At 35.5% G+C, this 22735-nt stretch overlaps 5 protein-coding genes across 5 annotated transcripts; 2 read left to right on the plus strand and 3 right to left on the minus strand.

The window, feature by feature from the left end:
- Positions 1–2853: 2853 nt before the first annotated feature.
- On the minus strand, positions 2854–5154 carry LOC119986824. Its single transcript, XM_038831518.1, has 5 exons — positions 5057–5154; positions 4036–4398; positions 3373–3867; positions 3149–3223; positions 2854–2878 (listed from the first exon to the last, which is right to left on the minus strand). The coding sequence occupies exons 1-5, from the start codon at positions 5152–5154 to the stop codon at positions 2854–2856; spliced, it is 1056 nt and encodes a 351-aa protein (XP_038687446.1).
- Positions 5155–5696: 542 nt separating this feature from the next.
- Positions 5697–6575, plus strand: LOC119986825 (BAHD acyltransferase BIA1-like). Its single transcript, XM_038831520.1, has 2 exons — positions 5697–6227; positions 6333–6575. The coding sequence occupies exons 1-2, from the start codon at positions 5697–5699 to the stop codon at positions 6573–6575; spliced, it is 774 nt and encodes a 257-aa protein (XP_038687448.1).
- A 6879-nt stretch (positions 6576–13454) lies between these two features.
- On the minus strand, positions 13455–14084 carry LOC119986826. The gene has a single exon (XM_038831521.1). It carries the CDS (start codon positions 14082–14084, stop codon positions 13455–13457), a length of 630 nt encoding a protein of 209 aa, XP_038687449.1.
- A 3330-nt stretch (positions 14085–17414) lies between these two features.
- On the minus strand, positions 17415–17897 carry LOC119986827. The gene has a single exon (XM_038831522.1). It carries the CDS (start codon positions 17895–17897, stop codon positions 17415–17417), a length of 483 nt encoding a protein of 160 aa, XP_038687450.1.
- A 3252-nt stretch (positions 17898–21149) lies between these two features.
- LOC119986828 ((13S,14R)-1,13-dihydroxy-N-methylcanadine 13-O-acetyltransferase AT1-like) lies at positions 21150–22338 on the plus strand. Its single transcript, XM_038831523.1, has 2 exons — positions 21150–21600; positions 21719–22338. The coding sequence occupies exons 1-2, from the start codon at positions 21150–21152 to the stop codon at positions 22336–22338; spliced, it is 1071 nt and encodes a 356-aa protein (XP_038687451.1).
- The last annotated feature ends 397 nt before the right edge of the window (positions 22339–22735 follow it).

Here is a 22735-nt window from a genome sequence, read left to right on the forward strand (position 1 = left end):
ATTCACATAAATCAAATATTGTTTTAATATTTCATTATCATTTACAGATGATTTAATATCATCAAAATTAGATATGTAGGACCATAGATCCAACAGTTTCCCACAAAGGCTGCAACTTTTACTGAGACTGGTGGATCTCGGTTTGCAAACCACTTGTTTTGCTAGTGATGGCGAGCTAATCACAACGTAGAGTTTGTTCCCGAGCTTGAGCTTGAGCTTGTAGATGGGGCCGTAGATTTGTGCCAATTTAGCGAATGTGTGGTGGAGATGGGTACCAAGAAAGGGGAGGTACCCGATTTTTGGTAATCCTCGAGGACCTGGTGGTAGAGGAGCGATTTTGGTTCTTGATTTGTTGATCAAGAAGATCCATAACAGTACTGAAATAATCAGGACAGGAATGGCCAAAATTGCACCTGAAATTTGATCGTTCTCAAAGTTTAGATGGCTCAACATGTTTGGGGTTGTTGTATGTGTGACGTGATGGGGAAGGGATTGTATCAGAAAATATAGTAACCCATTCTCACTTGCATCATCAAGTACGCCTTATTCATGTAGGCCTTCTTGATCCTACGGCTAAGATCTCAATAATACTGTTTGTTATTTTCACGGAACTGGAGCTCCACAATTTTTTAAAATCTACAATTCAAAAAAAGTTACACAATTTTTAAAAATGAAAAAAAAAAACATGGTGTGATGTGGCACACCTCGCACATCATTGGATTCAAATTATAGACTTTATAATTTTAAATGAATTGCGAAGCTCCCAAATCGTCTACAATATACATAAATCGTCTATATGTATATGCATATGTAGAGTCAAATCTTGATTTATTAATCAAGATAAGACGCGATATAGATATGATAAGATCTTGCATGTTAGGACGGCAATTCTGGGAATTCGCACATCTAATTAACAAATTGATCAACTATCTGTCTTATAAATTAGATAAACATTCTGCTCCATGTAATTTACGCAGTAGTGTTATGATTTTTTGGAACAAAAATGCCATCAAAACAATGGAATCTGTACTAAAAACAATTGATTCTGGATTAAAAACAATATATCATAGTCTGTGCTTTTAAAACATAACGGATTCTGGACTGTGTTTTAAAAAAAAATGAAATTTGGACTAAAAATAATGGATTATGGGCCTTATTTTCAAAAACAATAAATTCGGATTAAAAACAATGAATTATGGATTGTGCTTTCAAAAAAATAATTAATTATGGAATAAAACAATGCAATTGAGCTTTTCAACTCTGAACCATTGTGTTTTATGTATTCATGAATAAATTTCATTGTTTTTGAAAATAATGGAATAACAATATAGATTATGGAATTGGCCTTTTTGATGTCTAATTACATTAAAATAAGATATTATAATATATTTATAATTGTTTAAAACAAAGGGGTTGAAGTTTCAACTCTGAAAAAAATGTGATTTATCCATTCATGAAATAATTCCATTATTTTTGAAAACAACGGAATAATAGTATAGATTATGGAATTGATCTTTTTGAGGTTCAATTTCATTGAAATTAGATATTAGAACATATTTGTGATTGGTTAAAACATGGAATTGAGGTTTAAAATATGAACCAGAGTGTTTTATCCATTCATGAAGTAATTCCGTTGCTTTTGAAAATAATGGACTTGATCCTTTTGAGTTATTGTGTCATCACTCAAGCGCTCATTAATGAGGATCAAAGAAGAGTGATCGTGGATGGAGACCGGCAAATGATGGTGTTTGAGCTGAGTATTTAGGCGGAGAATAGTGATATAGAATTTAGAGCAAGTGTAAAAGACAAAGCTTTTCGTAGGTAAGAAAGGCAAAGCTCTAGCAAGAGTTTTGCGAAGATTCCCATGCAAGCATGATAATGCTCCAAATACCCCAGCCTTGTTTGAACAATTAAAGAAGTCAGATTTAGATGAATTTGGTAATGAACCTCTTTATTCCTGAATAACCAGACCGTACGTGTCCATGGCAGAAACATCGTAAAGCTGGAACCCCGGCACATGGAATACACACCTCTTCTGTTGAACCACGTAAATTTGGTAATGAACCTTTTTCTTTATCTATCTGGATTGGGGGACGTCCGGTAATCAATTACCGGACTAATGTCCGGTCGAAAATATGAACTATTGGCTTGGCTTTAGCCAATTGAACGGTCTACTCTTTGACGTTACCGGAAGTTGAAAACTCAAAGAGGTTGGGAAAATCGAAATTCTTATTAAAGGTAAATTAATAACTGTCTCAACAAAACCCTACTAACCACATATATATATATATATATGAATAAGAAACCCTAATAAGTTTAGAAAACCGAATAATACTAGGAAACAAATAAGGAAATCCGAAAGAAACTAAAACACCTCCATAAACTAGGTAAACGTCGTTTTCTGGCCTTGATTAGGACTCTTCAATCAGTTTTACCGGAATTGCCTAGCTGAATTTCAATTCAGTCCTTAAAAAGATATTATGGGTCTTATAACTCCAAGCAGATCAAAAATTACAGCTACTTTTAAATTTATAGTTAAACCACTAAACCGAAATTCGTTTTTTGACCTTTCGACGCTCCAAACAGTCTAGAAACTCATTCGTAACGACGTCACTCTTTTGCCCCAATTTTCAGTTCTTAGTTTCTCTCTCTTCACCCAAACAAAAATCTCCAAAATTGTTCTCCCTGCTTCTTCGTCCCCTCCTCTCAAATTTTCTGGTTCACCACCTCCAACCGTCTGCCCTTACCCATGGTACCTACCACGCACAAGATCCGGTACACCGACGACCTCCTCACCTCAAAGGGGTCCTTCTCCAACACCATAGTGACTGTCGGAGAAAGCTTCCGAAATCATTACATCTTCTCCTCAATCAATTTGCTGCAGCATAATTTATTACAAATAAAATTAACATTAAATCCTAGAAGACTTAATAATTCTATCATCAAAAGTATTTATTGTCAAATTAACAATTCTTTCATCTGCTTACATGAAGGAGTTTTTTTTTTTTTTTTAAGAAAAGGGCTTAGCCCGGAATTTTATTAATCAAGGAAGAGAAAAAACCTCTCTTTGATGGCTTACAAAAAACGAGGGGGGCATGAACCTGACCTCGGCAACAAGAAGAAAAAACACAACAATGACATAACCAACCAAACAACACCAAGCAGAAAAACCACTGGAAGCCTATTTTCTAATACGAAAAGCTGGGATCCCCAACTTATCCATCTGGAGCAAACAAACCTTTAACAGTAGGAGATTACAGAACCTGTCATAGGCTACAGAAACTTTAGTGTTGGAAGCTTTGGAAGCTAGGAAATCTGCAGCACCATTGAGCTCCCTGTAAACATGTTTGAAGCTGATGTCCAAAGACATACAATTTTTGGCTATAACTCTTCAAGTAAATCAGATTCCAAGGGCGACTCATGCTCTCAGAAAGAATGTTAATAACAATTAATGAATCAGATTCAACAAGCAGGTTTGAGAGCCCTAAGGAAGCAGCAAGATTTATACCCTCATGAATAGCCATCATCTCAGCAAAGGTAATGGAATTAGAGCCATAAAAATTAGAGAAAGCAGCCACAAAAATGCCAGAACTACGTCTAATAACACCTCCACCCCCTGAATCTCTAGGATTATTCAAGGCACTACCATCACAATTAATTATAGTAACATCATGAGGAGGAGGGTTCCAGTAAAGAATAGAAACCTTACCTTTGCTGCTGGCTCTCATAGGAATACAGAAGAGCTTACTCACATTTGAATCTCTGAGTTCCATATGCAAAGTCTTGACTTTGCACTGGAATTGAACTCTGATTTGATCAATAATTTCCCCAATAATTTGCCCTCTAGTAAGCTGAGTTTGATCAAACCTGCATTTATTCCGAGCATACCACAAATTCCAACAAATAAAAGCAGGAATCATGCAGGCCAAAGCCCCAATGATTGACGTCTTGTTTTTATGCTTCCACCAAGTTCTAAGTCTCAATAAAAGAGCATTGCTACTAAAATTGAGACCAAAAAAATTACAGAAGAAGGACCATACTTGACAAGCAATGGACCCTTCCACTAGAACATGTTCCACAGTTTCAACATGAGGAAAATTAGTACAGCAATCACATTTAGAAACAAGACTAATACATTTTTTCTTAATATTTTCATCTACAGGCAGCTTATTATTTAATACTTTCCACATGAAGATGAAAATCTTGATTGGAATTAAGTCATGCCAAATATAGCCATAAACTGGATTGAAAACATTACTCTGCCTAGTGACAAGCCATGCAGACTTAACCGTGAAGTTACCATTTTGATTAGGCATCCAGATCATCTTATCAGGGCAATCATATATGGAAGGGATTTCATTGAGGATTTTCTCCACTATGAAATCAGGTATAAGCTGTCTAATTTTATTTTCATCCCATTTATGATTTAAAGTGAAACTAAGAACAAAGTTGGCCAATTTGGATTAATGTGAATTAAGGCACACAGAGGGCCATCCCTTAACCAATTATCCCACCACATATGAACTTTACCTTGACCAATGATGACTTTAATATTTTTTTTTCCATCACTTGTCTAACACTACACATTCTTTTCTATGTTACAGAACCTGAAACAGGAGCTTGACTGGGATGACAATTCCTACTATATTTTTGATGCATAAAAGAAGCCCATAAAGACTTGTTTTATCTAAATTTCCACCATAACTTACAACTTTGGGCCACCACCATTTCTGAAATATCTCTGATGTCTAAACCACCCTCACCTACGACCTCCTCACCTCAAAGGGGTCCTTCTCCAACACCATAGTGACTATCGGAGAAAGCTTTCGAAATCATTACATCTTCTCCTCAATCAATTTGCTGCAGCATAATTTATTACAAATAAAATTAACATTAAATCCTAGAAGACTTAATAATTCTATCATCAAAAGTATTTATTGCCAAATTAACAATTCTTTCATCTGCTTACATGAAGGAGATTTTCTATAATTTGAAGTGAAAGTTAAGCAAGATTTGATCAAGTGGTGGAGGCACATAATATGTTAAATTCTCTGACACAGGGGGAGGGTGAAGACCCTGAAGGAGACAGCGGCGTTTTGGTGGTATTTGTTCCGGATCCGGTGGGTGATGGGTAGAAGGAGCAAGGGAATACATCATCGGTGAACCTGAATCCTAGGGGAAGAAGAGGAGGGGGGAGAATAATTTTGGAGACATGTTTCTTTGGTTGAAGAGAGAGAAACGAAGTGTAAATTGGGGAATAAAGTTGAACCGTTGAATTAATCCAATGGTTCAGATCTGGTACTGGTTTGATTGCTCTATAATTTGTTGTCTATGAAGGAGCTGTTTTAATAGAAGCTGCAGGGAAAGTGAGATTATTCTAATGCTCACACCTATCGTTCCCTCCCCTCCTCTCTCTCTGTAGCTCATAGCTTTGCAATTGATAATCATGGAGGTTGAGATAGTATCCAGAGAATGCATCAAACCTTCTCCAACAACTCATCATCTCAAAACCCATAAAATCTCTCTCCTTGATCAACTTGTCCCCTCCACATACGTTCCCATGATTCTCTTTTATCCACCAAACCAAGCACGCATCTCTGAAACATCGCAAGTGTTGAATCAATCTCTTTCACGGATACTGACTCTTTACTACCCTCTTGCCGGAAAGGCTTTGGACGATCGTTCCTTTGACTGCAATGATGAAGGCGCTTTCTATATCAATGCCAGAATCAATTGCAATTTATGTGACTATCTCAAACACCCCCACTATCTCAGCATTCCCCAAATTTTTGCCAGATGAGATTATTTACGGAGAAATAACTCGCGGAGATCATGTTCTAATGATTCAAGAAACTCTGTTTTCTTGTGGTGGCATTGCAATTGGTATTGTGGCTTCGCACAAGATTTTTGATGCAACTGCTCTTTGTGCGTTCATGAAAACTTGGGCTACTATCGCTCGAGATTCAATTGAAGGAGCTCTGGCTCCAGATTTTAGTGCCTCATCAATATTCCCCCAAAACCATTCATTCCCAGAAGATCTAACCACTTCAGCTTTGGCAAGTGTATTGTATAAAAATAACATGTATGTTACAAAGAGGTTTGTGTTTGATGGATCAATCTTGAGCAATCTCAATGCCAAAGCAGCAAGCTCAATTGTGCCCAACCCGACACACGTAGAGGTTGCCTTTGCATTCATTGTTAAATGCATGCTGTCTGCATTGAAGAAGGTAAAACCATGCATCTAGAAATCAGTTTTGGTGGGAAATTTAGTGAATATGCGACGAAGGGTTGTCCCACAATTCCCAGAAAATTCTCTGGGAAACTTTGTGAAGATAGCGCTCATGATGTCAAAATCAGAGGGTGAGGGAATAGAGCTATGCGATTTCGTCCACCAGTTGAGGGAAGCTGTTAAGGCAATCAACGATGACGTTGTGAAGAGCTTTGAAGGAGATGAAGGATCGGAAAATCTTTGTGGGGCCATGAAAGAGATTCTTGAATTATCTTTGAAGTCTGTATCCGAAGGAATGGCTCTTGTCCTGATTAATTGCTGGTGCAACTTGATGGATCGTACTTAACACAAGAGGGGGGTGAATTGTGTCCCCAAATTCCGATAGGAATCTCTTTTTATAATTTAAAAGAAAATCAATATCAATTAACAATTAGCACACAAATTTGAACTCTAATGATTATCCTAATCAATATTCATTTCAATGCAAGATGTGATACAATATGGTGAATGATCAATTATCAAATAATCAAGGAATTGCAAAAACAGATTTTTTTAAACAACACACTGCACACAGATTTTACAACTCAAATTTCACCTAGCAAATCAAGTCAGAATTCAATGAAATTTGGTATGCAGTATCACAATACCCTAATGAATACTATATAAAAATTTCAGATTAAAATTCAAAGTTTAGCTATGTGAACAGTGCACGGACAGACTAGTGGTTCAGAAAATTCTGCAATCAAAACACCTAATCAATCAACAAGCAAGCAATGCAATCAAGAAAGTCCACACAACAATTTATAGTAGTTCGAAGACTCTTCTCCTACATCTACTACCTAGGTTCACCAACCTAGGATTTTTCAACCTCCACTAAGGATGTGGTTTTCTCAAGAGCTCCACAAAACTCACAAGGGTTTTTAGGTCACCCTTAAAACTGAAGATTTCAAGATAATCTTCAAACTTTACAACCAAGGGTTTCAAGCACTCCCTTAAACTCAACCTCAACAAGGTTTTTTTGCCCAATGAAGGGACTTTTACAAGTGTTCGGTATAAATGGTTCACTCAAGGTTTGCACTAAGCAAATGGGGTTGAGGAACACTCAAGAATCACAATATCACCTCACGGGTTGGATAGAAAATGAAGAATAATGAGGATTTTCGAATCTGAAAATAAGAAGCCAAATGAGAAGCACTCCCTCTTTGCAAAAGCAAAATAGTGAGGAAGCCTTTAGAGTGGCTTGGGTAGAAGCTTGAATTCAATGGCACAAACTAGCTTGGAAGCTTTGAGAACAAGAATTTCTTCAATGTAATTTTGGCTTCTCCAAGTTGGAATGAGGAAGAACCCCTCTTTATAATTTACCAAGCTCTTGTGATTTCCACCATTGGATCTTTTTCTATCTTCAAATCTCGACCTTCAATTACATGTGCAAATCTTGGCCATTGAATGAATAGATCATTAAATCTTGACCTTACAATATGTAGCCGTTGCACTTGCATTATTTTCCAAGTCTAGCTTTCCAAGATTTGAGTTGTCATGTGCACTTGCAGCCATCTTTGACAATTTGATCAAACTTGCACCAAATCTTGACCTTGGTATCTCCAACAATTTTGTCATCTTTGACCATTTGATCAAACTTACACCAAATCTTGGCCTTGGTATCTCCAATGATTTCCTACAAAATGTGTAGCAACTTGCAACAATCTTTGACTCCAAAAATCAAGTAAGATCTTCTTTTAAGTCAAAAATTGCAAGCAAGAATATGGTATTATGCACAACCATTGGATTCACCTTTTAAATGGTCATCTTAACCCTTCAAGTCTTGTTGTAATCTGATCCATTCATAATTCAAAACAATTCAATCTCAGCCATAGATTAGTGTACCGTTGGAGCTTGTAGTCTTCAAGAATATCTTCATAATCTAAGTCTTGTCTAGTTGCAAAATATACTTTCTCATCTCTTACAAATTTCAACCATTGCATTTGTCCTTTAGCTTCATCAATTGTCTTCTCACAAAAATATGATCATTGACCTCAATAAAGGAAGCATGTGCAAGATCTTGTTTGATGAAGACAAGAGATCCTTCAAGTGACCAAACATGTCCCTCCAATCTTGACTTCAAACTCTGAATTTGGCAGCACCAATATATCCATATTATACAGCCCTAAGGCTAGTTCCAATCATCAATCAAAATGCCTTAGTGGAAGGTTGATGAACATAGGTTTTTCTTGGTTTTCTAGAGATCCAAGCTCATACTTGAAAACCGGACTTCAATTCACTTGAGCAAACTGAATTCTGAGTGATATAACATCCTCATGATGATTAACCTACAAAGAAATAGGAGGTAGAACTCCCCAATTGCATGTAAGCTCAAAGAGCTTCATATAGAGCGCATAGGTTAATTACATTAGAAAAACAACCCAGAAAATTCATATTACTGCATGATAAATCATTTTATATATATTAAAATGTCCATATAAAATTTCATAACAATCGGAAATCGTTTGGTCACTCAACCAAGCAAATAAGTCACTAATAGTGAAACCGATAAATTCTAAGTGTAAATTCAATGTCATTTTGCAAACTCAGTGTAAATGACCTTTTCTCTTGAACTTTACTAGGTCAAATATGTTCATAGTGATAAAACTAAGATGCACACGAAATTTCATTTAAATCGGAGTTCATTTGGTTCACCACGTTCACAAAGAACACATATGCACAAAATTAGGTAAAACCTAGTTTTGGCGGAATTTAAGCATATGACCAAATGTATATGTGATGCACTTAATTTATCATGATTATAGTCCTAGAACATATATTAGACTTTTATGTGCATGTGGTTCAAGTTTCAAGTCATTTTGATCTAAGTTGGTTAAAATAAATTATGATCATTAGAAGATTAATGCCCTAACTTAATCCATGTATGTTTGTTTTCAAAACTAAATTTCCAGCACTATTTCAAAAATATATAGATATCAAATTCACATAGAGATATGCATAAGCCTTCATTTAAGTGTATATGCACAATTAAGATATTAAACAATTAACCAAATAACCATTTAAGCATGTTTTCTAGCATTTTAGGGTATGTTCAAGTCAAGCATGCTCACACACATTTTAGTATACAATCATACACAATCATCAAAAACACAATGTTGACCTAGACAGTAAGTCTTGCTCCAATACTTCCTTCATATTCCATTTGTATAAATATTCAAAAGTAAGAATCAGCAGAAACCAATATCTTTCTCAAGAAATCTTCAAGGATGGATACTCCTAACTCTCCACCTGCAAAAAGGTCTAGAACTGATGAAGGTTCTACTTCTAAAGAAGATGAAGGTGGATATGATCCCAGATTCAACCTCTCCCCTATAAGGGAAGACATATACGAGGACGATCCCCAGAAAACCATCGAATCTCTACAAGAAGCTTTGAGGGAAACCAAAAGGAGACTTAAAGAAGCAACCGACAAAGTTCAAGACTACAAAAGGCAACTTATGGTTTCAAAGTATGTCATACAAGGTGTTCGATATATGTCATGGGGCAGACAAGCAAGTACTCATGACCCAGATAAATTACACGAAGCAATCACTGAGATCACAGTACAACTTGGATCTGTTGTAAATGGAATAGATAGTGTTCTTTATACCCTAGAATAAAATTCCTGTCCAACACAACTTTGGGGCACATGAAGTCGATTACGGGTGGAGAAAGCCTTTTTGGGTTCTGTTTCCCGGTGTGGCGGAAGCGGTGGCTGAGCATGCGATCAATTTTGTGGAACATGATGAGGAACTACTCTCTTTAGCCTCGGTTAATCCGAGTGATCTATAAACTGTTTTCCTTTTGTGTTTAATCGCTGATATTCCCTTTTTGTCTCTTTTACTTCTTTGATTGTCTAGTCGATGTGATTTGGGTCGGTTAAACCGCATTACTTTGTATCAAATATTAGTTGCCGGAACACACTAGAAATGACCGATGATTAAGAAGTTTTGATATATGAATGAGATCTAGAATGGAATATTAATTCTATTTATCTAAGTCATTAACTAGCGATCCATGTAGTTAGTTACTTTTATCATTTCACAATTAATCATTAAAACTAGTAATTGTACAAGATGTTTTAACAAGAATAACCCTAAAAATGAATTGATGTCACCGATCAACAATTTAACAGAATAACCCTAACAATGAACTCCTGTAGTGCCCCCTCATTCCCAAGGATACTAGATTGAGAAAGCTGGAAGTCCCGCACATGGAATACACAACGTACTCTTCCCAACAATACTAGATTGCCCACAACTACACTATTGCCTCTCTCCCTCTCTCACGCCCAAAGACTCACCCACACTGCCCACTGCATTTCAAAAGCTCAGGTTCATGGAACCTGTGCCAAAGAAAAAGCTTGAAATGTGTTTACGCGCAGTTTGATCTGTCATACTGTTGAATTTCAAGATGTTCACATGGTAGACTGACTTCTTCCTACATGAAGATTTTAAATTTATTTATGCATACGAGAATTGCTGAATCGTATTAGCTGCTTATATAATTTCACCATAAATTATTTTATCCTATGCCACCTTTGATTCCGTGCACCAATCTGGCCCTTAGCTGAATCGTCAAGCAAAATCGTGTTTTGTTAATATGACACGGTGTACTATACGGAGTCTTATCCTCTAATCCAAACGGACCCTTATATAACAATAAACTCACTTTAAATTATTTAGTAAAATAATATACAACGTAACTCATAGTATCGTCTACTATACTTGAATGCTACTAGGATCATCATATATTCTTTAAAATGGTCTAACGATGTTATTGCGGATAGTATTGGGGTTGACAGATGTAGGGCCACGGGCCCACTCTGTGTTTCTAAAGAAATTAATTATATCGAAAATGACAAGTAGTGTAACAGTTTGGTAGCTTAAGGGAGCCTAATAGTTTTATTAAATAAATGAATAACTTTGTTCCACTCTTTTTTTGTCAAAACTTATTGTCCAGAATTTATTTGTTTTAATTTTGATTCCATTGTTTTTCAAATTACATTTTAAAAACAATAAATTTTAATGTTTAACAAACTACTTCATCATTAAAAGGCCAGCAATACTCAAAAAGCAGGAGAGGAGAGATGAACCGAATAGCAAACAAGTTTTATGGAAGCGAAAATGACGCACACATGGTGCTGAACGTGCTTCCAAGCTATCGGTCATTTCCCTCTATAATTTTCTGCTTCCATTATTTCTGCGGGTCCTCAAAATTAATTACAACAATCAAAATCTTTATAGGGTTTGATCGATTTTACGAACTCAACGATATAATTTTTGTTCTAAACAAAAATCAAATTCAACATACGTACACATCAAGTTCTAAGGTGTCCCACCCAAGCTTAATGCAAAATTAAGAGTGCGTTTGGTTTGTTTTCTATTTTCGGTTTTCTATTTTTATTTTCTATTTCCTATTTCTGTTTCCTATTTCCTATTTTCCGTTTTCTAAGGAATAGAAAATGTGTTTGGTTTGAAATAGGGAAACATTGTTTTCCATTTTCTATTTACTGATAATTAAGCAATGTATCCGGTCCTCAGCAGAGTCATAGTCCTCGTCCTTTTCATCAAAGTCTATCATTCAATTTCAACTAGAAGCCAACCTACTGCACAGGGTTGTATCATGTTCTTGGTCCTTGCTTCCAATACAGCTATGGAAAATGACTACTCTCCATGACCACCTTTACTTCACTTAAACAAATACAGAACAGAACTAGCATCCTCCAATTCCTTTATCCATAGCTGCTTGAATTCATAAAATAAATCAACGAAAAATAAGTATGAAGAGCACATAAGGGAAAACAATACAAAGAAATAGAAGAATAAGAAAAGCAAGGAAATTGCCTTAAGTAGTGAAAGCCAAGAACAGAAGTCAGAAGAGTGAAGAATAGGAAGAAAAAGAGAGCCCCAGAACAATAGCCGAAAGCTATTGTATATATACACATACATACATACATGTATAGGTGTGATTAGGGCTGTTACTGGTATGGTAAATTATCCATTGGTATACCATTACCGACATATTGGTTACCGAAAATAGCAAAAGACTGGTATACCGTTACCAATTGTCCGGTACGGTAAATTTACCGATGACTTTGGTAACGGTAACGGTAAGCAAAGTTAAAAATCGGTAAATTTCCCGATTACCGACATATATATTAAATATATATTAATATTATTTTTAGTTTTAGTCTTATGTAATTATGACTATTAGATTAATCTAATTTAATCTAGACCATTGATTATTTTTAGTGTTATCATTTATATATCACTCGTAGCAATTTCATTAACTTTAAAGCAGTATTTGTTACATAACAAAATGCTTTGTTGGTATTGATTATTGGGTTTTCTTCTCTCCTTTCATTATGGTCTTTTATCTTTTATTTATCTTGTTTCTTCTAGCTTTTCTGCTATGGAGTTTAAAACACTTCGGATACTAAAAATATTAGAAATTAATGAAATGAAAGATTTTCTATTATAGATTGTTGGAATAATATTATGTGAATTCTCCTTTCTTTTTTTCTCCGATTGATAGGTCTTTTCTCTGATTCACATGTAGCACAATTATCCTTCTCATTAATCTATCAATTTTATTATTGGTATTGTAGACAAGATGAAAGTGTTATAGTCTCATACAATGACTCTTAAGCACAATGCTATTTGATGCTTTTTTTTCTTCTCTTTTTTAAATAGGTTTTAAGAATTGGCAAATTTACCAATTACCGACTTACCATTACCGATCGATCGGTATACCGACCATCGGTATACCGACTCTTCCGGTAACGGTAACGGTAACATTTTTTGAGTTACCAAAAGAATTGGTATGGTAACGGTATTCCGTGATTGGTAACGGTAACCGTACCAATAACAGCCCTAGGTGTGATCGGTCCATTGCTGACGTTTTCTGGTCATAGGGAACTACAACAAAAACTAATCATTATTTAATTACACAAACTATTATTTAATTGTATTTAGGCAAAGTAAAGCCACTTCTTAAAGCACGTCAATGGTGCAAGTTTAATGACCCAACAAAAGTCAATACTGGGTCCCAAATTTATACGAGGTAAAATCAATAACACAAAAGTCTTGGATATTTAAAACAAATTTATTCAAACATATTAACACATGTTACATTTCTAATCTTCCAACACAATGGTTTCAGAAGGAAACCTATGACGCATATACTACATGTACGCATGAATTCGCTCCGCATATGGGGTAGCCCATGTAGTTGCACAATCATGCCTGAAATGAACCCATTGAGGCATAATGGGAGGCATCGGGTAACCCTCTGTCAATACAACCTGGACATAGTGATTATTATTTACGTACCCAATAGCGATAGCAACAAGTTGATATGACGGTGGTGGAGTAGATCGAAGTGTAAAATACTTGAAGCTTTGTGCAGCACTTAAAATGTGTAATTTCACATTGAACTTTGAAGCAATCAAGAGATCCATGTCTGACATAGCCATCCAATGCTCAATCGATGCTCCTCTATCTAATGTAAAGAAGTTCAGTGAGTTGTAAACACGAGTCCACTGGCCATCACTGCCAAATATTGCAACATACTGTGTTCTGAATATGTGCAACTCTTCTATTAGGTTATATCGGATAGTTGCCCATGCATCTTCATCAAGACCAAGATAGACAGCTATCGCCCGAAAACCGTAATTTCCATCAGGTTTTATGTCTTGTATATGCATAATGTAAGGATGTAGTATAAACATTACAACTTGCATCTGGGTTTTACCGACTTTCTCTGTAGTTTGAAATTTCTGGCGTGCATTATATACGGTCTTAATGGTAGACATGTTGTCTGGATTATACTTCTTCAACGATGTCAAGATATCTCTTGCTTCACATTTTTCGTGGACAGATATACCATCAACTGGATTTAGAATTCAGAGAGTAGACCAAGGTATGGATGTCACTCCATAGATGTTGTAGGGGCATGATTATGTGTTCCACATACCACTCTTACCATCAAGTCATCACCTGTTCGCATTTTTACCCCTTCCAATTTAAAAGGACAATCAATTTTTTTTGTGCCTGTAACCTTCGTGGAGGTTTTCTTGCTTTTGTACGTGTCACCGCGATCACATTGAAACAAAAGTCTAGGACTCTTCTCGATTAGACTAGTCTATGACGTTTTAATGACAATGATATATCCTAAACTGCGTCCAGTATTTTGAATCCAATCAATAAGAGATTGGCGCGAATTGAATACCTAAAAATGCATTAATTTTGTTAGAAATTAACAATTTTTTATGACAAATTGACATAATAAAACAAACATTAATTGAGTTAAATATCCTACCATGTCGGTAGAAAATTCCTCCACATTTTCGTCAACATTTTCGACCACATTTTCATCAACATTTGCGTCCAAAATTTCATCTTTTTGTTGTATTTCGTGTCCGAGAATATCATCCTGAGAACAACAGACATTCACTTGAGCATCTGCAATTAATGAAAAATTTTCCTAAAACAATTAAAAAGTTGTATATTTATCTGATCACTTGAACCACTTGACAATCGCAGATCATTGGCCCAAATCCTCAATTAATCTAAATTCATACCTTCTGCTGGTATGTATATTGCCAAGAACAACCATATATATGTATATATAGATTAATGGTGTTAACCTTAAATTTGTTGATGGAACTAAAGAGTTACACCCTTTTACAGAGAATATATTCTCTGTAAATAAAGAGTTTTACCGTTTTACAGAGAATATATTATCTGTAAATAAAGAGTTACACTCTTTTATAGAGAATATATTCTCTGCAACTAAAGAGTCATACCCCTTTATAGAGAATATATTCTCTGCAACTAAATAGTTACACATTTTAATAGAGATTATATTCCAGATAACACAGGACAAGACAAGATATGAGCATGCTTATCACTAGGCGAGGTAAAAACCCAAGATTTTTATAAAATTCAATAATAAATTCGAAACAGGGCCCAAAGGCTTAAATATGTTTTGAAAACCCTAATCCAACTAAATTAAAACAGAATTAAAATAAAACATGTGAAAAAGTAAACTCCGAGCTTTGACTGCAAATATGAGGCCCTAAACGAACTCGGATGGTCAAAATCCATCGAATGTCTACGCCACAAGGCACAGAGTATGATTTATGTCATCGTTCCGCTTCCGACAAGGTATGGTTTACCCGAAACGGAGCTCATCAACAATTATTAAAATACCGGCTCCATCCTTTTTTAATGACGACTATGTCCTTTTTGTATTTTAAACTTCTTCCCCTCCAATTTTATGCAAATCCGACTAGTACGACTAGGATCTGATTGTAGAGGCTATCACCACTTGCTGTGTCTAGTTAATTACGAATAGCATGCAAGTTTTATGGAAGTGAAAATGACGCGCATATGGAGCGGAACGTGCTTCCAAGCTATCCGTCGTTTCCCTCTATAATTTTCTTCTTCCATTATTTCTGATGGTCCTCAAAATTAATTACAACAATCAAAATCTTTATAAGTTTTGATCGGTTTTACGAACCCAACGATATAATGTTCGTCCTAAACAAAAATGAAATTCAACATACATACACATAAAGTTCTAAGGTGTCCCAAGTTTAATGCAAAATTAATGTTCCTGGGACCATCAAGTCACCCCTGATTCTTAATAATTGATTTATATACATATAATATTAAGTAATTTATATTAATACAACTATAGTATAATATCAAAATGAGCAAAATTGTGAAAAAATAAAGACTGGAATGACTAAAATTGCTCCGAAAATTTTATCTTTCTCATAATTTGGTTGGCTCACATGTTTAAATTTTCAATTAACCGTTTTTAGTTTTCCATTAAAATGGACATTCCATTGTGATTATTGCAAAATATGTATATATTTAGCTTGAAAATATCTTGTCTGAGGGAGAGGGGATTGTATCAGAAAAATACTGTACACCAAGTCCTGTCACTTGTCTCAATGAGTGTGGGACCCATAATTTTGTAAGGGTCTATCTAGAGGTTTTAATGCAAAAATAATGTTCCTTCACGTTCTAAGGGTACCCATAGCATAACTATAATGTTCATGGAGCTCCTGTGAATTTTCTCCACCTTACGTACACACTGCATGCCAAATTGTCATTTTTATCCAACAGTGGACCATCATATGAGGTGGCCGTGGGGACCAGGGATGCCTCACAAGAGTGTGGGACCTAAAATTTTGTCAGGGTCTATTTGGTTTTAATGCAAAAATAATATCACGTTTTAAAGGCAACTACAATGGTGCCCTATTTGTTGGGCCAACATTTTTGTTGACTCGGTCCACCTCTATTATATAAAAAGTCAAACCAATCACATATTCTAATACAGCCATATCAGCGAAACACATATCCCATTATAACCATATCAATAAAACACAAATTTCTATACATTATCCCTTCCCATCTAACATGGAGGCCAACAACATTTCATGCTTCCATCTATATTGTCCCCAACTAAACTACACCAAAACACACAATCCCAATACAACCACATCAGTAAAACACGTATCTCAATACAGTCATATCAGAAAAAAAAAAAAAAAAAAAAAAGACAATATCTTTATTGGCTCAACAACAATTTACCATTGCAAGTGCCCTAAGGGTACCCATCCTACCCTAAACCTAAACCTAAACCTAAACCTAAACCTAAACCTAAACCTTTAAGCCATTAATTCTGACACTCACGTGGGTCCCCTTACCTATTTGCCATTGGTTGCACCAGCTTCTCTGCAATTCATGCATAATATATATATATACACATACATACATGTATAGGTGTGATAGGTCCATTGCTGACGTTTTCTAGTCATGGGGAACTACAACAAAAACTAATCATTATTTAATTACACAAATTATTATTTAATTGTATTTAGGCAAAGTAAAGCCACTTCTTAGATCACTTGCAATGGTGCAAGTTTAATGACTCAACAAAAATCAATATTGGGTCCCAAATTTATACGAGGTAAAATCAATAACACAAAACTCTTGGATATTTAAAACAAATTTATTCAAACATATTAACACATGTTACATTTCTAATCTTCCAACACAATGGTTTCAGAAGGAAACCTAGGACGCATATACTACATGTACGCATGAATTTGTCCCGCATATGGGATAGCCTATGTAGTTGCACAATCATGCCTGAAGTGAACCCATTGAGGCATAATGGTAGGCATTGGGTAACCCTCTGTCAATGCAACCTGGACGTAGTGATTATTATTTACGTACCCGATAGCGATAGCAACATGTCGATACGACGGTGGTGGAGTAGATCGAAGTGGAAAATACGTGAAGCTCTGTGCAGCACTTAAAACGTGTAATATCACATTGAACTTTGAAGCAATCAAGAGACCCATGTCTGACATAGTCATCCAATGCTCAATCGGCGCTCCTCTATCTAATGTAAAGAAGTTCAGTGAGTTGTAAACACTAGTCCACTGGTCATCACAGCCAAATATTACAACATATTGTGTTCTGAATATGTGCAACTCTTCTATTAGGTTATATCGGATAGTTGCCCATGCATCTTCGTGAAGACCAAGACAGACAGCTATCGCCCGAAAGCCATAATTTCCATCAGGTTTTACGCCTTGTACATGCATAATGTAAGGATATAGTATAAACATTACAACTTGCATCAGGGTTTTACCGACTTTCTATGCAGTTTGAAATTTCTGGCTTGCATTATATGCGGTCTTAATAGTAGACACGTTGTCTGGATTATACTTCTTCAACGATGTCAAGATATCTCGTGGCTTCACATTTTTCGTAGACAGATGTACCATCAACTGGATTTCGAATTTAGAGACTCGACCAGAGTATGAATGTCCCTCCATATATGTTGTAGGGGCATGTTTATGTGTTCCACATACCACCCTTACCATCAAGTCATCACCTGCTCGCATTTTCACCCCTTCAATCTAAAAGGACAATCAATTTTTTTTTTGTGCCTATAACCTTCGTGGAGGTTTTCTTGCTTTTGTACGTGCCACCGCGATCACATTGGAACAAAAGTCTAGGATTGTTCCCGATTAGACTAGTCTCTTACGTTTTAATGACAATGATATATCATAAATTGCGTCCAGTATTTTGAATCCAATCAATAAGAGATTGGCGCGAATTGAATACCTAAAAATGTATTAATTTTGTTTGAAATTAACAATTTTTTATTACAAATTGACATAATAAAAAATATATTAATTGAGTTAAATATTCTACCATGTCGGTGGAAAATTCCTCCACATTTTCGTCAACATTTTCGTCCACATTTTCATCAACATTTGCGTCCAAATTTTCGTCTTTTTGTTGTATTTCGTGTCCGAGAATATCATCCTGAGAACAATAGATATTCACTTGAGCATTTGCGATTAATGAAAGGAATTTCATAAAACAATTAAAAAGTTGTATATTTACCCGATCACTGAACCACTTGACAATCGCAGATCATTGGCCCAAATCCTTAATTGATCTAAATTCATACCTTCTGCTGGTATGTATATTACCAAGAACAACCATATATATGTATATATAGATTAATGGTGTTAACCTTGAATTTGTTAATGGAACTAAAGAGTTACACCCTTTTACAGAGAATATATTCTCTGCAAATAAAGAGTTACACCGTTTTACAGAGAATATATTCTCTGCAAATAAAGAGTTACACCCTTTTACAGAGAATATATTCTCTACAACTAAAGAGTCATACCCCTTTATAGAGAATATGTTCTCTGCAACTAAATAGTTACACATTTTAACAGAGATTATATTCTCTTTAGACAGATAACACAGGATAAGACAAGACATGAGCATGCTTATCACTAGGCTAGGTAAAAACCCAAGATTTTTATAAAATTCAATAATAAATTCGAAACAGGTCCCAAAGGCTTAAATATGTCTTGAAAACCCTAATCCAGCTAAATTAAAACAGAATTAAAATAAAACATGTGAAAAAATAAACTCTGAGCTTTGACTGCAAATATGAGGCCCTAAACAAACTCAAATGGTCAAAATCCATCGAACGTCTACGCCACAAGGCATAGAGTATGATTTCTGTTGTCGTTCCGCTTCCGACAAGGTATGGTTCACCCGAAACGGAGCTCGTCAATAATTACTAAAATACCGGCTACATCCTTTTTTAATGACGACTATGTCCTTTTTGTATTTTAAGCTTCTTCCTCTCAAATTTTATGCATATCCGACTAGTACGACTAGGATCTAACTGTAGAGGCTATCACCACTTGCTGTGTCTAGTTAATTATGAATAGCATGCAACTTTTATGGAAGCGAAAATGACGCGCATATGGTGTGGAACGTGCTTCCAAGCTATCCGTCGTTTCCCTCTATAATTTTTTGCTTCCATTAATTACAACAATCAAAATCTTTATAGGTCTCGATCGGTTTTATGAATCCAACGATATAATTAAACAAAAATCAAATTCAACATACGTACGCATCAAGTTCTAAGGTGTCCCAAGCTTAATGCAAAATTAATGTTCCTGGGACCATCAAATCATCAATTTGATCCAACAGTGGTCCATCATATTAGCTAGGAGAGTGGCGGAGCCACACGGGGGACCACGGAGGCTCGGCACCCCGTGATTCTTAATAATTTTTTTATATACATATAATATTAAGTAATCTATATTAATACAAGTATAGTATAATATCAAATTGAGCAAAATTGTGAATTTTACCATATACATAGATTCATAACAATGAAATAATAAGGACTGTAATGAGAAAATTTTATCCTTCTCATAATTTGGTTGGCTCACATGTTTAAATTTTCAATTAACAGTTTTTAGTTTTCCATTAAAATGGGTCTATATACTTTTAATGCAAAAATAATATCACATTCTAAAATAATTTGTCGCCTACTCCCAATCACACATCTTGATATTCTAAACTAAACAATTTCTAAACATGCATATTGATTAAATCCATCTAAACTAACATTCAAATCAAGCTTACCAAACAAACAAGCTTTAATCCCTAACCAGGCGTACTAAATCATCTAGCATCCTAAATAAAATTAATTAACTACTTTATACTACTTTCCACTATTTTCCACTATCCTATTACAAAAATTTCATGTGCTTGATTGACAAGCAAGATGGAGTGTTGGAGTTCTAATGTTTTGAGTTTATATCCTACAATTTAAAATTATTATTTATTTTTCATATTGGATATGATTTTTGTTTAGAACAAAATATTCATTATTCAATTTGTTGGACTAAAAATTACACATATATAATATTAAAAAGAAAAACATAAATTATTTTAACAGAACCCCGACACTCCATGATTGGAGATTTTTGTGCTATAACCTATAGATTAATCCAATACGTCAAAAGACAAAGCAGTTGAATTCATTTTAATAGATATTGATCAATTTCGATATATTTAAGTTAATAATATTTTTACTAAATACTATTTTATGAATTTATATTATTCCATGAATTGCTTAATTAAATTTCTTCTAAATCCATCTTAAATCATATTTTATACTAAAAGAATCCCATTTGCCGTGCTTAGATAGTGGTAAAATGATACTACCAGTTCTACCCTTAGCTTCCAATTCGACTATAAATTAGAAGTGAACGTGGATTCATTCATTCATTCGAGCTAGACTAGCCTGCAAAGAAATATTAGTGCTTGAAAACTTTTGTTTGCTTGCTGAATAAACAGTGGTGGCATTCGAAGTTCACACCACTTCACCAGAAATCATCAGACCATCTTCACCAACACCCCATCACCTTAGATCCTACAAACTCTGTGCTCTCGACCAGCTAGTGGATGGCACAGTATATTCTCCAGTATGGTACTTTTACCCCTTCTCAAAAGACCATATGTCCATGTCCGTGGAGAGCCACTTGGTCACCCTCAAAGATTCGTTATCAAAATCCCTAACTCGCTTTTACCCTTTGGCAGGGAGGATCAATAGTGATTCTACCACCATTGATTGTAACGATGAAGGAGCTCTATTTAGACAAGCCAAAGTAAGTTGTGATATGGATGATTTTCTTGGTCAGGTCTCTTCAGAATTTGAGTTATTATACAGGTTGCTTCCATGCCAACTTACTTGTCCGGAGGGCGTGGAAAAGGTGGCGCAAGTAGCAATCCAAGCCAACGTATTCGTATGCGGTGGTATTGCTTTAGGGATGTGTCTCCTGTACAGAATCGTGGATGGAACCACTTTTGGTGCTTTCATCAGAGCATGGGCGGAGATTGCTCGTACCAACATCAAGGCTTTTGGTGGTCAAGAACAAGTGTGTGATAGTTCTTCCATGTTCCCACCAAATGAACGTTTGTCGACTCGTCTAGCGGACTTGCAAGTAGTAGTGCCACCGAGAGCTGATGAAGCCAAAAGAAACAGCAGGATAAAAAGGTTTTTCTTTGATGCAAGTGCCATATCCTCTCTCAGGTCCGCTACTTGCCACTATCTGTGCACTTTTCTGGAAATGCCTGGCCAGTAGTACTGCTTCCACATCTGTGTTCATCAATTTTGTTAATATACGGAAAAGGTTAGATCCTCCATTACCCGCTCTCTCTCTGGGAAATATTTATTGGCTGGCGATCGCGGTAGATGACCAAATTACTAAGAGTGGTAAAAGTGATGAGAATAAGAAGGAACTACCTTACTTTGTCCATCTTCTGAGGAACTCCATCAAGAGAATTGATTCCAAGTATTTGAAGAATTTCCAAGGTGAACAAGGGTTTGAGCGAATTTGTAAATTCCATGAAAATGCGAAAGAATTGTATTCCAAGTCAGGACTCACTCTTGAGGTTTCAGCTTTAAATAGAATGGCGTTTTATGATGCAGATTTTGGGTGGGGAGAGCCTTCATGGATGACTTCCGCACCATCTTATAGAAATGAAATACTTCTCATTGAAACCAAATCTGGTGACGGCATTGAAGCATCGATGATGTTGGATGACCATCAATTGGCAATATTAGAACATGATCCTGACTTCCGAGCACACACCAGGTCTGGCCGGTCCGTTCATCAACCTGCTAAGAGGCAGTTAATTTGTAATTTGTGAAATAAGAGGAGATGCTCTTTAACTGTTGTATCTCTCATTTTGAAAGTTGTGTGTGTTTATGTGCCTGGATATCATATCAGGCTTATGCATTTTGAATAAGTTTGTTTTTCTGTGGGCTACTTGCCTTCAATCTCTATGCTGGTAAAAGTTGCATCAAACTCTTTGTAATATCAGTTTTTTTTTTTGGAAATTTAGAGATAATAAAAAATTTAAAAAGATCATGAAACAATTATGGGAAATTTACTTAGAGTTCCCTGAGTTAAAAAAAAATGTATTAAATCGGGTTAATAGCACTTTTGGTCCTTGAAAGATTTTTCATGTTTCAATTTTAACACTGAAAGATTTTTTGTACCAATATGATACACCAAAGTTTCAAATTGTGTCAAATTACACAATC

The sequence above is a fragment of the Tripterygium wilfordii genome, chromosome 20 (assembly GCF_013401445.1).
Source record: "Tripterygium wilfordii isolate XIE 37 chromosome 20, ASM1340144v1, whole genome shotgun sequence".
NCBI classification, from domain to species: Eukaryota; Viridiplantae; Streptophyta; class Magnoliopsida; order Celastrales; family Celastraceae; genus Tripterygium; species Tripterygium wilfordii.

What these genes read in the sequence shown, in the direction of transcription:
- LOC119986824 (XM_038831518.1), bottom strand. Translation starts at nt 5,154, where the DNA reads ATGTATTCCCTTGCTCCTTCTACCCATCACCCACCGGATCCGGAACAA. An exon ending in TCCATTGCTTGTCAAGTATG is followed by an intron (nt 3,868 to 4,035) that starts GTCCTTCTTCTG and finishes GAATAAATGCAG; the next exon opens with GTTTGATCAAACTCAGCTTA. An exon ending in AAGAGTTATAGCCAAAAATT is followed by an intron (nt 3,224 to 3,372) that starts GTATGTCTTTGG and finishes TGTTTGCTCCAG; the next exon opens with ATGGATAAGTTGGGGATCCC.
- LOC119986825 (XM_038831520.1), top strand. Translation starts at nt 5,697, where the DNA reads ATGATGAAGGCGCTTTCTATATCAATGCCAGAATCAATTGCAATTTAT. An exon ending in TGCTGTCTGCATTGAAGAAG is followed by an intron (nt 6,228 to 6,332) that starts GTAAAACCATGC and finishes AACTTTGTGAAG; the next exon opens with ATAGCGCTCATGATGTCAAA.
- LOC119986826 (XM_038831521.1), bottom strand. Translation starts at nt 14,084, where the DNA reads ATGTCTACCATTAAGACCGTATATAATGCACGCCAGAAATTTCAAACT.
- LOC119986827 (XM_038831522.1), bottom strand. Translation starts at nt 17,897, where the DNA reads ATGCATGTACAAGGCGTAAAACCTGATGGAAATTATGGCTTTCGGGCG.
- LOC119986828 (XM_038831523.1), top strand. Translation starts at nt 21,150, where the DNA reads ATGTCCGTGGAGAGCCACTTGGTCACCCTCAAAGATTCGTTATCAAAA. An exon ending in CATGTTCCCACCAAATGAAC is followed by an intron (nt 21,601 to 21,718) that starts GTTTGTCGACTC and finishes ATCCTCTCTCAG; the next exon opens with GTCCGCTACTTGCCACTATC.